The sequence below is a fragment of the Cicer arietinum genome, chromosome 3, assembly GCF_000331145.2.
Source record: "Cicer arietinum cultivar CDC Frontier isolate Library 1 chromosome 3, Cicar.CDCFrontier_v2.0, whole genome shotgun sequence".
Lineage (NCBI taxonomy): Eukaryota > Viridiplantae > Streptophyta > Magnoliopsida > Fabales > Fabaceae > Cicer > Cicer arietinum.
The window spans coordinates 43,564,827-43,579,862 of NC_021162.2; the positions used below are offsets into that span (position 1 = coordinate 43,564,827).

At 35.5% G+C, this 15,036-nt stretch overlaps 1 protein-coding gene across 10 annotated transcripts; it reads left to right on the forward strand.

Annotated features, from left to right (window-relative positions):
• Positions 1-6,767, forward strand: LOC101512818 (uncharacterized). 10 transcript variants are annotated; one of them, XM_004515410.3, is made up of 7 exons: positions 1-223; positions 836-1,021; positions 1,297-1,386; positions 5,250-5,499; positions 5,602-5,701; positions 5,888-5,953; positions 6,442-6,767. In XM_004515410.3, exons 2-7 carry the CDS (start codon positions 874-876, stop codon positions 6,640-6,642), a joined length of 855 nt encoding a protein of 284 aa, XP_004515467.1. In that variant the 5' UTR covers positions 1-223; positions 836-873; the 3' UTR covers positions 6,643-6,767. The 10 variants fall into 10 exon arrangements, with proteins under 10 accessions (XP_004515467.1, XP_004515469.1, XP_004515470.1 ...); XM_004515412.3 differs by having other exon boundaries at positions 1-50; XM_004515413.3 differs by having other exon boundaries at positions 1-50; positions 842-1,021.
• The last annotated feature ends 8,269 nt before the right edge of the window (positions 6,768-15,036 follow it).

Here is a 15,036-nt window from a genome sequence, read left to right on the forward strand (position 1 = left end):
CGGTCCACCGCTCTTGAGCGCTCAAAGATTTGGGTTCTCCAACTATTTTGGTTTGCCTCTAACACTATTGACGCCAAAAACTTCACTGTATAATTCACTTTTGTCTAAGTCGATACTTCCCAACGAATACTACATGAATAAAGACACTATTGTGCGACACACTCTGTAGAACATAGACTGTTATAAACTTGTCTTCCTTTCTTATAGTTTTGGCTTATCAAAGGTGATCTAATGGATGCAAATCCTTTTGAACTATTTTTTTCTTTCTAGATTTGCTTATTGCATTCTCATCTTGTATGGTGTTTAGGCAAAAAGCTTTACTGTAAGAGTTATCATCGTTTCATAATACATGAAGTAATGGAGTCCATAATCTTCAAACTTTGTGTTGTTTCCTAAAGTGGTGTTGCCTTGAGTCATTCAAACAAAAAGTGTAAAATCAGTATTTGGTGTGGTGAATGTTACAAAATGTTTTAATATATTAAAATTAGGGTTCCGCACATAATGGTTCCACTTCCATAGGTGTTTACAGTAGAAAGGGATGAAAGTGAAGAAATTACGACGCAAATTATGGAGATTTCAGATTAATTTGGTTTGCAATTTCTTTTTTCATCCAACTGGAATATTCATTGCAAATTACGATGATTAGATAGATACACAAAGGAACAAAACGAAATAGGAGAGAAGTCTTGTTTTGGGTTCTGAAAATTGAGCTTTACAATTTCACATTCTCACGTGCGCACACACATACAGATTACTGTTGAGAATTTAGTCTTTCTTTCATATTTTATTTGTTTTATGAGATATTGTGAATGTTATTTATTTCTAATTGTATCAGTTTCAGGTCCAGCTATTTTATGTGTTGTAAACTAAAAAATGGAGGCACTAAAAGCATGTTATGGGGATGGATCTTCTGATTCAGATTCTGAATCTTCCCCTTCAGTTCCAACCTTAGCTTACTCAGAAGAACTTGCTCCCTTGCCACCACCTCCTATTGCACTCCTTCATCCTCCAAATTTTCTTGGTATGGTTTTAATCTAATTTTCGTACTCGTTACAAGAAGGACAAAAGAGAATTAAAATACATTCCTTCTGGATAGGTTTAGGCTTTTGAATTAGAAAACAATAATATTCTCATATTGCGCTAACCTAATGGTTTTTAGAATTATTAACTCATATTTCTTATATTTTAAGTTCTTTACATTGGCAATCAAATTAATAATCAGTTCTTATTTATATGTGGTATTTGCATACGATAAGTGCCTCTTGATGATGAATATTCGTTGATTTGATGGTGAAGGGCCTCCAGATATGCAGATAGGTCAGACAACTAAAGTTAGGAGCTTCCCTCATGTTGATGGTAATTATGCCTTACATGTATACATACCAAGTAAGTTAAACTTAATTATGATATGCAAAGAACATTGTCTTAGTTTTTTAACACACTTTTCTGTTTGTCGTACAGTGGTTATAGTATTTTAGAGATTTTATGATGCATTATTTGTTTGTGCATTGCATATGATAATGCCATGCATTTTAGCTTTACCCGGGCAATTGGAATACCTGTATATCGCCATGTAGATGACAAAGGAAACTAACCATCACATTTGTCTTAAATATATGGGTCTTACTTTATACTCTACTTGATTTTCTCGTTTCTCCTTTTTATCACCCCTTGATTCTTTCTTGATGACATGAATGTTTAATTATCATTTATAAGCAGGCTCAGGTGATCTCAAGTTGGCCTGCGATTGTTCTTTCACATAGTAGGTTTCTGTTAGGACTGTCATTGTACGTTTAGATCAACATTTGTTACATGCAGATGTGGGTTTGAATCACAAACTTGATTTTAATCATTTTTTGACTTGTTTGGATATTCTCAAGTAGAATTAATTACTTATGCCTTTGGACCTTGGTGTTACTAGAATTCATTAAAAGTTGTGTTAGGTTGAAAAGTCACTAAGGTTTACATCAAAATTTCTTTTAGAGTAAAAGCATCCAAACACAAATTACTTAAATTCAAACTAAATTTTAACCAAATCAATTTACGTAGTTAAGTTCACTCAAAATTATGTTTGAAAAACATTCACCCAAAACATTGGCAGGATTGAGGAAGTTAGAGTTAGTTTGTTAGGCTTCGTTTAGACTTAGGTTGTTAGAGATGGAAAGTACATCAAATTCCTAGTTATACTATGGAAGTTAGGGTATTGTTCCCAAGTTTTTTTTTCAAGCACCACTTCTCAAAGTCAATGACATTTGATTTTGTCACTTGGACTTAGGAAAACAGCAAACAAAATGTGCTCAAGAGGTCGAAAATGTCCAAGCCTTATAAGGACTACTTTGCCAATATTTCTAGTCCATGTGGGATGTTAAGACAGCCATTCATGCTCAGGATGGGAATGGACAAATGCGGGGATGGCCCAATAACAACATCCCTCATGCCTAGGAATGAACATCTAGAGCATGAATGGATACCGGTGGCCAATAACAGATCACTTATAGGCTATGATCTATGTTGTTAAAAGCGGCCAATAGCACCGCTATCTCAGCAGAGCGGCTCGGACGCGGAGGGTGTCCACCCATACATGCAACACTGTGTCACAGAAGGGAGTAGTGGCCGTTGCGGTTGCATTTGCAGAGGGATATTGTGGAACTGATGTCATTTGTCGTGGTGCTAGCAAGCGCAACAAAATAAGATGAAGTGAAAGCCCAAATAACCCTTAAAATTAGATTCATTACAGGGCTATTTGGGTTTTTCCTACCAAAAAATACCCTAAATCCCCAATCATGAACCCTTTCTCTTTTCTTCTACTGCTGCAAAGGTTTTGCTCTCTACTTCTTGGCTTTTGTTGCACGACGAACCATCGTCCCCAGGTCCTACGCTGTCCTCTGGTATGTTGTTCACAGCCCCTGCCGTCCTCGGCCAATTCATTTGCAGCACCAACCGTTAAGGCCACTCGTGTTGGATCAATGGCTGCAATTTCTCAAATTGTGCAACACACATTAGTTGCTCATCTTACTGAACATACTTCAAGGTATTTTTTCCACTAGGGTTATTGCAGCATTCATGAGCTGGTCAGGATGGTTTATACTTGGAGAAGCTGGTGTGTATCCTAAATATCGTATACTGCAAGCTATGGACGCATTTGAATTTACTTTGCAGTTTGCTATTTCGGTGCTAGTTGTTGCTTGCCCATGTGCTTTGACACACCAACAACAATCATGGTTGCTTCAGGTGTTGGGACTTCTCAAGGTGTGCTCATTAAGGTTGGAGATGCAATGGCAAAGGTACAAAAGGTAAAATTTGTTGTCTTTGATAAGACTTGGTCATTGACAATTGGGAAGCCGTTGGTCAACAGCACACTGCTGTTATCTATATTTTCTAGGAGTTATGTGACATGGCAATTTTTGTGGATTCGAATAGTGAGTGCTCGATAGCAAAGGCTGTTGTGGCACATTTAAGAGGCCGCACCAGATTCAGGTCCCTCAATGAACAAGTCCTAGATGAGAAGGACTTTGAGGTTCACATGGGAGCTAGGGTAAGTGGGAAAGCTGAATAATGGTTATAAGTGGGGTGCAACCCTCACACCGGGAGCTAGCTTTTGGGATTAAATTAGGCCCAAGCTCCAAATTTAAAGAAATTAAAGCAATGATCAGGTTTTTTCCAAGTTCTGAATTGATAATTGAAGTCGATTTTCAAAGGTGGTTGGGGTTTTATTTCTTTCAATTATTTCCTTGTGCAGTCCAGATCTATTCAAATCTATCTCACTCCAATATTCTCTTGCTTAGTCGAATGGACAATATCTTGATGCAACACCCCTCTCTCTCAATCCAATAAATATAAACCCTGCCTGAATTGGAACAAGAATTAATGTTCAAGAATTAGTAAGATTCACATATCTGCTAATGTCAATCTCTCGATCATTTAACAGATATGGTTATCAACTTCATAAATCAAATTCCAAGTTGAATAAATGAATCTAAGCTCAATCCATTTGTTGATCCATTGGAACAAGCGTTGCGCAAGACTTCATATTAATCACGTATATGCTAGCCTAATGTCTATCTCTAGGTCATTAACAGACGGCGATTCATTCTAAGGTCCGAATGAGACTCCCAATTGCATAAATGATGGGTTGATGACCCATTGTTGATCAAGTCGTGGAAGAAAGAGAAACTTGAGTAAAGAACAAATTGAAAAAAGTTTAGATTGAGATTCATCCCTAATGAAGAGTTTAACTACTCTTGGAGGAAGAAAGAGAAACAAGAATTGAAGTTGCGATCAAAGTGAGATTGGTGTAAATTCAAGTCTTGACTAACAAGACATCCAAATTTGTGGTTTGATCTCATTTCTCTCCAAAAACATCTTTGTCTTTTCAAAAGCTATTTGTAGCTGTAAAACTTAACTGGCAGCATCACAATGTTCTGAATGTGCCATTTTCACGCTCAAGGCCCCAAAAATAGCTTAGATGAACCAACCAACATTGCATAGCTTCTGTGTCGGCGTGTCAATGCTGGCTGTCCTAAGACATATTCCTGCTAGCGTGGCAGCAGTTGTATTTGTAAGCATCTTTCACTTGTGCAGTAGGGTATGGACAAACATTCAGACTAGTGGAATAGGGAAAATGAAGAAAGAGAGCTGAGAAAAATAAATATTGATGAATGCAGAGTCAAGGAGTTAAATTTTCTTCAAATTGCTAACTTCCTTAGTTCCTTCTTAACGTCTAATTTTCTCTTCTGTTCATTTTTATATACACTCGTCTCATTATTTCCATCCCTATCACACTTTATATTACCTTTGCCAAAGTACTTCAAATCAAGAACAATGGAGTTGAGTTCCTTACTAGTTGGTGCTGTCAACACTTGTATTTGGAGCTAACTCCATTGAATCTTGTAAAACTCGGTTGGATGGTCTGATCACGTACAGGATCTAGAAATACAAATGATATTCTTAGAATTTAATGATACACCTTTTTAAGGTTTACATGTAACAAATTCGTTAATGTTTGATCGGATATTCTTGAAGTTAATTGATTCGAAATGTTTTGCTCCTTCAAACATCTAGGTCAAGTTTTGCCACTGCTTGCAAGATATTTAACATTTGATGTCATACAAGTACTTGTCATACAAGTACTTCCACGTTTCTTTATATATTACTTGAGTAGACATGACAGTGCTATAAAATTTGTTCAAAAGTATTCACGCTTTAAGGTGCAGTAACTTTGGGCTCAGACTGCAATTGTTTTGTTTCAGTTAATATTTCATCTCCGTCGAAAAAAGAACTAGCGCCTTTCTTGAAGAAAATCTCGTATCGGGATCCAAGTCTTTATGCTGTTGATGTAGATGTCCCACTTAACATCCTCTGCAAAAATGACGAGAAGCTTGAACAAGTTGCATTAGGAAGAGAGTTTCACATAAGTTTGGGAAGAACTGTTCCAATACGAGTCCATCAGATTGACTCAGTAGTTTCAATGCTAAGACAGAAGCTTCAAACTCAACATCAGTCAGTTTTTAATCTTGTATTGTTCACTTATGAAAAATGGACCATAATATTTTGTTTTCAACCAATTTACCTGAGTGTTGCCTTTAACTTGTCATTTTGAAGAAGTTATTGGATCGACTTTCACAAATGGGAGATTTTTGTTAATGATGATCGCACACGCACCTTTCTCTCAGTAGAAGTTGTTCAAGGAGGGCTTGTAGAGGTATGATTCATAGCCCTTCCTTTTCCGATTTTTATGCCTCTATATTTTTTGTGTTAATATTATATGAAATGTTTGTTAACATATATGTTCTAAACTTCACATTTATTTCTCCTCTCGATTCCAACTAGTATCTCCTTGTTTCAACTAGTTGAGTTAGTTCTCTCTTTTCCATTCAATTTATTTCAGATATGTAAGCAAATTGAAGCAGTCAATGCAATTTACAAGCTTCATAATCTTCCTGAATTTTACGAGGTCAGTTTTATTGAGTAATAATACGAGAGTCTCAAACGTTCTTGAAAAGAAAGTCTGCAGTCTGCAGAGTGTAGACCAAAAACGTTTCACAAGTATTAATTTTTTTCATAAGCAAAATGACTACTTTTATCATCACAACTATCGTATTTATTTTGGCATTGTGGATTAGTGCTTAAAAGTCACTCAAAACTCTAAAAAATATCGACGATGACACTCTTCAGAATGGTCATTTTAGTCTTTACAGCTGAAGACAATGACTAGAAATTAGCTTGATAAAAATAAAAGAAAAACAAATGCGCCTCTCCAAACGTAATTCATCGAACATATATTAATCAGATAACTGTTTCAGCTGTAAAAACGGAAAGAGCTGTTAATGTATACTTCCGAGAGGTGTCTTCAATCGTTAGAGTTTCGAGTAATTTTGAATCACTGTTTACAATTTGCCTTTGTTTTTTATTAGTACTTAAAACTTGAAGTACTCTGTACAGGATCCACGTCCTCACATATCCTTAGCATGGGCACTGGGCGACACCTCCCATTCCCTGAAGAAAGTTGTGGATGAGGAATTGAAGAAATGTGTGGTTGGGAAATCCTTGAAGAAGTGTATTTTTACCTGTAAATTCAAAGGTATCGAGTGTAAGATAGGTAACAAAACATACACAATATGTAAAATTTCAGATAGACAATAACGTGTATGGGTTATATAGTAACGAATCTACCGAAATATTTCGGGCTGCATCCAATTCTATTTTATAAAATTGTGGTTTTTACTTTGCTTGGTGCTAGACTGATGATAAATCAATTATTTTGTGCACCCCTAACTTGTACATCAGTTTTAGTTTTTATTTGAAGCAGAATTATTATTAATATGACGGATATTAATGACCATTTTACAGCTCTCTCGTTTGAAATTTGTATTCAGTTAGATTATAAAGTCAAAATTTTATTATTGATTTGATCTGACATCTCTTAGACTTGACATGCACACAAATCACAGTAATAATTTCAATCTCAACTCAGTACGCTAGTCATTACTTATAATTTGTAACACCATAATCTTATTAAAAATAGAGCAAATAAACATGGAGACATAAACAACTTATTTGAACCTAAAATTATCAAGAGTATATTTTTTTTTTAAATATTTCTGATATTTTTTTTAATACCAATACCTTGAGATCATGATAAATATAAGAATATGTTTTATTAGTCCGGGGAAGTGAAAAAGCCAGAGATTTGATAGCAACTACATTTTGAGTATTAACGTCGCCTTGACCAAATAAAACTTTGTTCATATCCCTAAAAAATATCAAGCCAAAGATTTGACAAGTTGCACCATATCCCTAATAGATAAAGAAACAAGTTATAGATTAAGAGATTTTTCATCTGTCTTATAATATGCGTTTAAAGTTTTAATATACATATTAAAAAATACAATAATTAAAATAAAAAGAGAAGTCTTTTTACTAAACTATCCATTTTAATTATTGGTGAAATTTTTACTATTATTAATATAAAATATAATAATACTTTGAAAATTAATTAAGTAATAATTATTGAACGATAATATAAAAAATAATTAAAATTACATTAAAAATTATAAATTACATTTATTTTGAGACTGATTTTGTTTTGTCAAAATGACACTCAACAAAATAAATGGTTTGATGTAATCATTTACTCAACTTTTTTCATTTTGTAACATTTTACTTTTGATCAATATAATTACAATACACTTATAGATTTAAAAAAGTTAAGTAAATGATTACATCAAACCTTTTATATAGGCTAACCTATTAGTAATAAACTAAGTCCTAATCTATAAATGTATATCTTTAACAACCTTTATTAGTAGAAAGTTTATTTTTTATTATATGAGTAGTATTTTGCAACTGATGTTTTCGTGATGTTCCCTTAAAATAGGTATCACGAGCTTTTTCAAGATCTAATGTTGAAAAAGTCTTTGCATCACTATCTTCTATAACTTAACTTTCGAAAGAATAAATAAATTGATAATTTAAATTACAAGTGTTACTTAAATTAATTCTTGAATTTTATAAATTGATAAATACATTATTAAAATTATAAAATAGTAATCAAAATAATCTATATTTAAACTGTGATAAGTTCTACGGTACAATAGAAACATAAAGTGTATCGGTCCTATGAATTTTTTGACCAATGATTTTCTTTAACTTGTCCACATAAACATTAGTATAATATCTATTAAAATTAACTACATTAATAATTTTGTTAAATAGATAAACACGTCACTCAACTATTAATAATTTAATTTTAATAGTACTAAAAAAATGTTAATTAAGACTTTTAAAACTATTTTTCACATTCTTTTAGTTGAAATAGAGACATATATTTATGCTACTTAAGAGAAAATAGAGATATTTAGGTACCGTTGTTTTATACAATTTACATGAACTTTATTTATAAAAAACAAAATAAATTTATGATGTATTGGATGCATGTAAAATGCTAGAATGAAAATTTCATTTCCATCTTCTAGCACTGAACTTTCGAAGCGGGTTTTCTAAAAACAGAAAAAACTGATGTAGCATAGATTTTATAATGCTCTAAGCAATTGGATGAAAATGAAACAACAATACAAAGACAAGTGAAAAAGAAAGACCCCAAATTCTTTGTATTCATGTGTGTGGGTCAAGCGTGCGAAACATGCCAAGTTGGCTGGGACTTGAGGACACGCAATTGTATATATCCAAAAACGTCTTAAATTTATTTAATAATATTGTAATACTCATTTAACTTTGTTCTTATCCTAATATACAGAGGCCTTACCATTTTTTTTTAAATCATAATCTAAAAAACAAAAAAAAAATCTAACGAGAAACTATTTTCACTAGTTTCTAACAAAGTGATGAACTTTAAGGGAGTGACAAAGGAATGGAGGAAATTTTGGGACAAAAATACACTTATATAAAATACTCTAGAATTTCCTTATTTTCTTTAAGGTCACATAACATTTAATTAATTTAAATTCAAGTGTCTTTTATGGTAATAAAAAGTTGTATCCAAACAAATTAAAAATGATTTTTATTCAGTATCAGAGTCACTGAATATCGGAACTTGACATGAATAATTCGTATTTTGGAGAGGCGATGAAGTATGATTCTCCGTTAGCTTCTCGTGTAAGGAGAAGGTGTACCTGTACATACTTCGACAATCAAAAATTTGTCAGAATATGAGAAGAATTTAGATCAGAATTTGTGTGTACCTTTATGACCTAGGGTATCCGGTTTATATAGGGATCTCTTATAGGATTTATGGAACTTTTGGTGATGATCATTAGAGCCAGTAGATGACCATTGAAGCTTCCCTCATGACGTTGGACAAGTGTCCTTTTGCTATGTGATATGTGGTTGTCATCTAATGGCTATGATCATGGTAGGGTTTCCATCCATGCTAGTGATTGGAAGTCCAACTGATCTAGGGTAAACCATCACATTGTATTCTATTTGGTTGAGTGTTTTCCCCTAAATTTGAGAAGGTTTTGTTATGCAGCATATTGGGTTCAGGTCGACTCGATATTGGGCTTGACCTAAGTGGATGCGAATCTGGCCCATAACAATTGTCCCCCCAAGTAGGTCATATGATGAAATCAAGGATTGTCTAGAATTGGAATTTTTAAATTTTGGACGAAATGGTGGTTATCTCGGGATGGAACTTCGATTGGGTTGTGATTTCGGAAAGTCTTCAGTTCTAAAGTTGTTCGCTACTATTTTGGAGTCTGAACTAGGAAAAGTTGCTTCGTTTATTACTGTGTTAGAAGGTTTCTTTCAATCATTTTCTAATGACACATGTCAACCCTAATTAATCATTTCTTGATGACACATGTCAACCCTAAGTAATATTTTCAATCATTTCCTGATGACACATGTCAACCCTAAGTAATCATATCACCCTAGGTGCTTATTGGACTTATAGGATTTCTTGGTCTAGACTTTTTAAGGCCGTCGGATGTGCATGTTGGGATTCATGTCTAATGTGTAGATTAAAATTATAAATAAAGGAAAATATTTCATAATTATTTATTTGCATTTCAAAACCTTGAACTTCCCTATAAACTCTTGAGCAACCTGGAAACCTATCTACAAACGTTTAGGCTATCTTTGGTGTGGAATACTTCAACTTTCTCTGTTTTCAAGGGAATTTACTAGTGAGTCTATCTTCTTTCTTCGTTTTGATTTCAATGGTGTTTCTCTTTGTTTTGACGGAATCAACACCTTCGGACATCGTCTCATTGTTCATCTAGGCATCAATGTCCATATTAGTATACCGATGACCGACACACTTCTTTATAGTATCACAATCTTAGACCTTATATGCACGTCAATCTTAGCATTTCTCAGTGATGCTTGAAAACTTTGTTTAGGTGCTGCAAGATTAGCTTATATGGTTCCCACTTCTTCATTTGTGACGTGATATCTTAGTTTCAAGTGGACGATGGATCTTCCTAAAATGCATTCGTAGACGAATTAGCGGTCTATGACAAAAAACTTGGTTTTTATGGTTTTGCAACTCTACCATTTTCAAAGGTGACCATTAGATCCATGTATCCCTAAAGACGAGTGGTAGATATGTTGAACCCTTGCAAATCTACTTTGGAGTGTAGGAGCAAGTTCCTTTCAGTTAAACTGACTATTATGAACAAACTTGAGTAGATTATATTGGATGAACTTCCCTGGTTCATAGAGACCCTATGTATGCCATCATTTTCCATTAGAACCCAGATAAGGAGAAAAATATGATAGTTCACAACCCCATTAAGTAGGTCCTCGTCATAAAATGATATCGATGGATATATCTTTTCCTAGGTTCAACAGATTTTTTCCTATGAGAAGATGAAATCATCTCTTTGAGCTTTACTTTGACGGAATTATAATTGTCATGCTCGACATTAGGGTATCCTTCGGAGATGACGTCTACGCCAATAAATAGTAGCCATTGCATATGTGATTGTTTTGTCATTCGGACTATGAATGGGATCGTCGTAGTTGGAATTTTGTTGTTGTTGCTAATAGCCATGACTTCGGGTAGGTTTTTCCATTGGCTATAAGTGTTGCCCATGATGGGCGTCGTAATGGGTGGCTCAATTTGTCTTTGTCTCCCTGGTCAACGACTTTACCCTTTCCTTTGTCGTTCAGAGCTACATCAGATTTGTTAGACGACACTGGTGATCTAGTCCTAGCTACCTGTCCTCAACCATATCCCTTGGATTCATTGGTATATTTCATTAATTTCCCTTTTTGTATCAAGTATTCGAAAACATCTTTGAGTTGGACGCATTCTTTAGTGGTCTATTTGTGTCCTTTGTGAAATCTATAGTATTTTTTTCTTGTCTGCCCAAGGCATCTCCCTGATTGGCAACATGAATTCGATGTTTCCATATTTGAATTTAACATTGAAGCACTCTTTCAAGATGCACTCTTCCGTGTCGGTAAGTGGAGTGTAACTCTTGTATTGGGGACTGGGACCCGTTTTTCTTCTTTTAATCTCTCTTTTTCTAGTCTTCCTTTCTTTTCCTTTATAGTCTATTTTCATGTCCATCAGAGTTGAATATTGCTTCGTTGACTTTCCAATGTTTTTCATATTGTATGTAGTCTTTTGCTCTCCAGTAGGTTGTTGAAACTTTATGGTACCTTAAGTGTGATGCTTTTTTGCGAAGTCACTCCCTCGGTTCAGTTCTTACCTTATGAGGTAAGTTTTGATTTGGTCATTCACATCTCCGACGTGGAATACTTCCTTCGTGAACCTTTCGATGTAGGCTCGCAAAGGTTCTCTTTCTTTTGTTGGATAGTTCCCAAAATTTTGACCAACTTCAGTTGTTTCTAGGATGCAACGAAGTAAGCCGTAAACTTTCTACATAACTCTCCTTGCGCTACAAAATTCGAGGAATATGTTAACTCCTTGGACTTGGTTTTCTGGGACCCTGTGTCGTATCAATCCATCAGTGGTGGCTTCTCTAACTACTTGGGAATTAGGCGGTCCTTGATCTTGTTGGAAAAGGCATTTTGGTGTCGCCCTTCATTGTTAAAGCTGAATACGTCTAAGGAGCTCTCTCGAAAGCTGCGTCGACGGTGAGATGAGTGACTTCAGTGTAGTGATCAACTTCTCATCCTTCTTCAGAGACGATTTCCATTTCAGCTCCTACTGCGGTGTTGGACCGAATTTCCTTCTTTTGGTTTTCGTGAGGTGTTTCGCCTTCAGATGCTTTTGGGATGGAGATTGAGGTGTTTCGCCTACAATCATTGTAGGATTTCCATCCAATGGTAGTGATTGGAAATCCCGCTGATCTAGGGTAGACTATCATATTAGATTCCATTTGGTTGAGCGTTTTGCTCTATGATCGAGAAGGCTCTACTATGCAATGTATTGGGTTCGCGTCGATCTAATATTGGGCCTGGCCTAAGTAGATCCAAGTCCAACCCTAAACAGTTTTGAAAAATTTCCCTTGTACCCTCCTTATTATACCTATACCCCCAAAAATAGAATGAAATGACTATTTTGCCCTCGTATAAATAATAAAACCTCAAAAAATTACCATTCCACACTTTCACATTTCCGGAACACAGAGTAAGTTTTTTTTCAAAATTTCCGGAGAAGTTGAGAAACAAGTTTTCCGGTACAGAGCTTGTATTCCGGAAACGTTGTTTTAAAGTTTTCCGGTACTGGAAATCTTGTAGGAAGTTTTCCGGTACAGAAGAGTGTTCCGGAAAACTTATTTTTGACATATCCGGTACAGAAAGCGTTCCGGAAAACTTGATTGCCAACATTTCCGGTAGTTACCGGAGAACTTGAGCATCAAGTTTTCCGGAAGTTACGTATATTTTTTTTTTTTAATTTAATTAATTATAATTTTATAACTTATTGTGATTTAATTCTTTTAATATTTTAATTTTTCAGTGGGTGCACGAGGAAGAGACGGCAAAATCATACGAATTACACGGGACACTGAGACTTCTACATCGACTCCGATGAATCCCCCAGAGAGGATTCGACCGACAGCTTCAAGGAGAAGAAGACGTATGATTATTGAAGATGATGATGAGGGACATAATGATCAGGGGGAGCCTTCTACAGTGCATGAGGAAGATGTGGTACATGAGCATATGGTGCACGAGCAGGTGGATGTACATGAGCAGGAGGAGGCTGCACCTGCTCATGAGGGAGAGCATATGGAGGAGGAACATGATGGAGCTGAGGGACCTGGTGAGCTCACACGGTATCCTGGAGGACCTTATGATTTGTATGTCCTTACACGATACCGTTATCATGTTTCAGCTAGACTATGGTTTGGCGAGGTATATTAAATTAATTATTACTTATTTCAATTAATTATTATTTGTTGTCTAAATTTAATTTTAATGTCATATTTTTTTTTTGTATACAGGAGCGACCATTGCTGAAAATTGTTGCGCATGGGAAGAAAATGCAACAATTTACTCCGCCGGTACTTCCGCGACCCATAGAGAATTGGGTGAATTTGTCTGGTCTGAACCCATTACAACGGGGTAGTTTGAAGATGATCGACAACAACTTGATATCTGCCTTTGTTGAAAGATGGCATTCTGAGACATCGTCATTTCACATGCCATTTGGTGAAATGACGATTACTTTGGATGATGTTGCCAATCTTCTCGGATTGCCTATTAGGGGTGAGTTCTACAGTCCACCCGATGTAGATAGAGTAACAGCATGTAATCTTGCCGTCCATCTATTAGGAGTGACCACGGAAGAGATCTGGGAGGAGACCAGAAAGACTAGAGGTGCACACTATAGATTGGATTGGTTGAAGGAGGTGTTCAGAAGGCAGTGTGCAGCAGAGAGGTTTGACTGTGCTGCTAGGGCATATCTGTTGAATTTAGTCGGGAGTACTATTTTCGCTGATAAGAGTCATACTCTAGTTGATGCGAAGTACCTCCCTTTATTCAGATATTTAGATGGTATAGATAGATATGCATGGGGTACTGCTGCACTAGTGGTGCTTTATGACTACCTCTCAGATGCCTGCTATTATGACACCAAACAGCTAGGTGGATACATGACGTTGCTTCAGGTATCAATTATATTTTAGTATTAATTGTTAATTATTTATTTAATTTATTTATGTTGTATTTAATTGTTAGTATTAATTATTTAATATTTTTATTTGTAACAGTGCTGGATTTACGAATATTTTCCGAATATTTGTAATAGAGGTGATCAGGGTGCTGACGTGGAATGTTTTGCCCGAATGAATAGATGGTGCTATAAGCAAGGCAAGCATAAGGTCCACGAATACAGAAGTATTATTGATGCATTGACACCTGCAGATGTTATATGGAGACCATGGGAGAATCACAGGGGTGTCATTCCTTTTGATGATATCACACTTTATACTGGTCACATTCGATTATGCAGCACTGTAGCGAAATATCTACCAGAGAGGTGTTTGAGACAATTCGGATATATCCAGTATATTCCTTCACCGCCACTTCCAGATCCTGCTAGATTATTTGATGTAGATGTGGAATGGTTGGGATATGTGACGCCAGTGACAGAGCTATTTCCCAAGCTTCGTCCAGCTACATATCCATCTGAGTGTGAAGATGGATATTTGGAGTGGTTCTATCAGGTGTCTCATCCACTGCTGGTGCGACCAGATGGTGTACCTCAGGTCCCACGTTATAGTGTACCGCCCACCAGTGCAGATGCTTCTAGTTCACAGCCGCCACCTATCCTACAGCAGATCGGTGATCTTATACAGCAGGGGTTGAGTGAACATCAAGCTAGTCCAGATGATGAGTTGTATAGGCACTTTTATAAAGCTTTGTATTTATCACGTAGTCGCACTAGTTAGTAGTAACACTTTTGTAACTGTTGTTATGTAGGTTATTTTATGAACACTTTTGATGAACTATTATTATGTCGGTTATTTTATGAACACTTTATGTTAGTTATTTTATTAATTATTGTAATGTCGGTTACTTTATTAATTATTGTTATGTTAGACTCACCCGTCTCTGAATAGTTATTTTATTAATTATTGTAATGTCGGTTACTTTATTAAT

Excerpts from the sequence above, each read along its gene's own strand:
- LOC101512818 (XM_004515410.3), top strand. The coding sequence starts at position 874 with ATGGAGGCACTAAAAGCATGTTATGGGGATGGATCTTCTGATTCAGAT. Across the intron at positions 5,500-5,601 it reads AAGCTTCAAACTCAACATCA|AAGTTATTGGATCGACTTTC; the intron begins GTCAGTTTTTAA and ends GTCATTTTGAAG. Across the intron at positions 5,702-5,887 it reads TTCAAGGAGGGCTTGTAGAG|ATATGTAAGCAAATTGAAGC; the intron begins GTATGATTCATA and ends AATTTATTTCAG.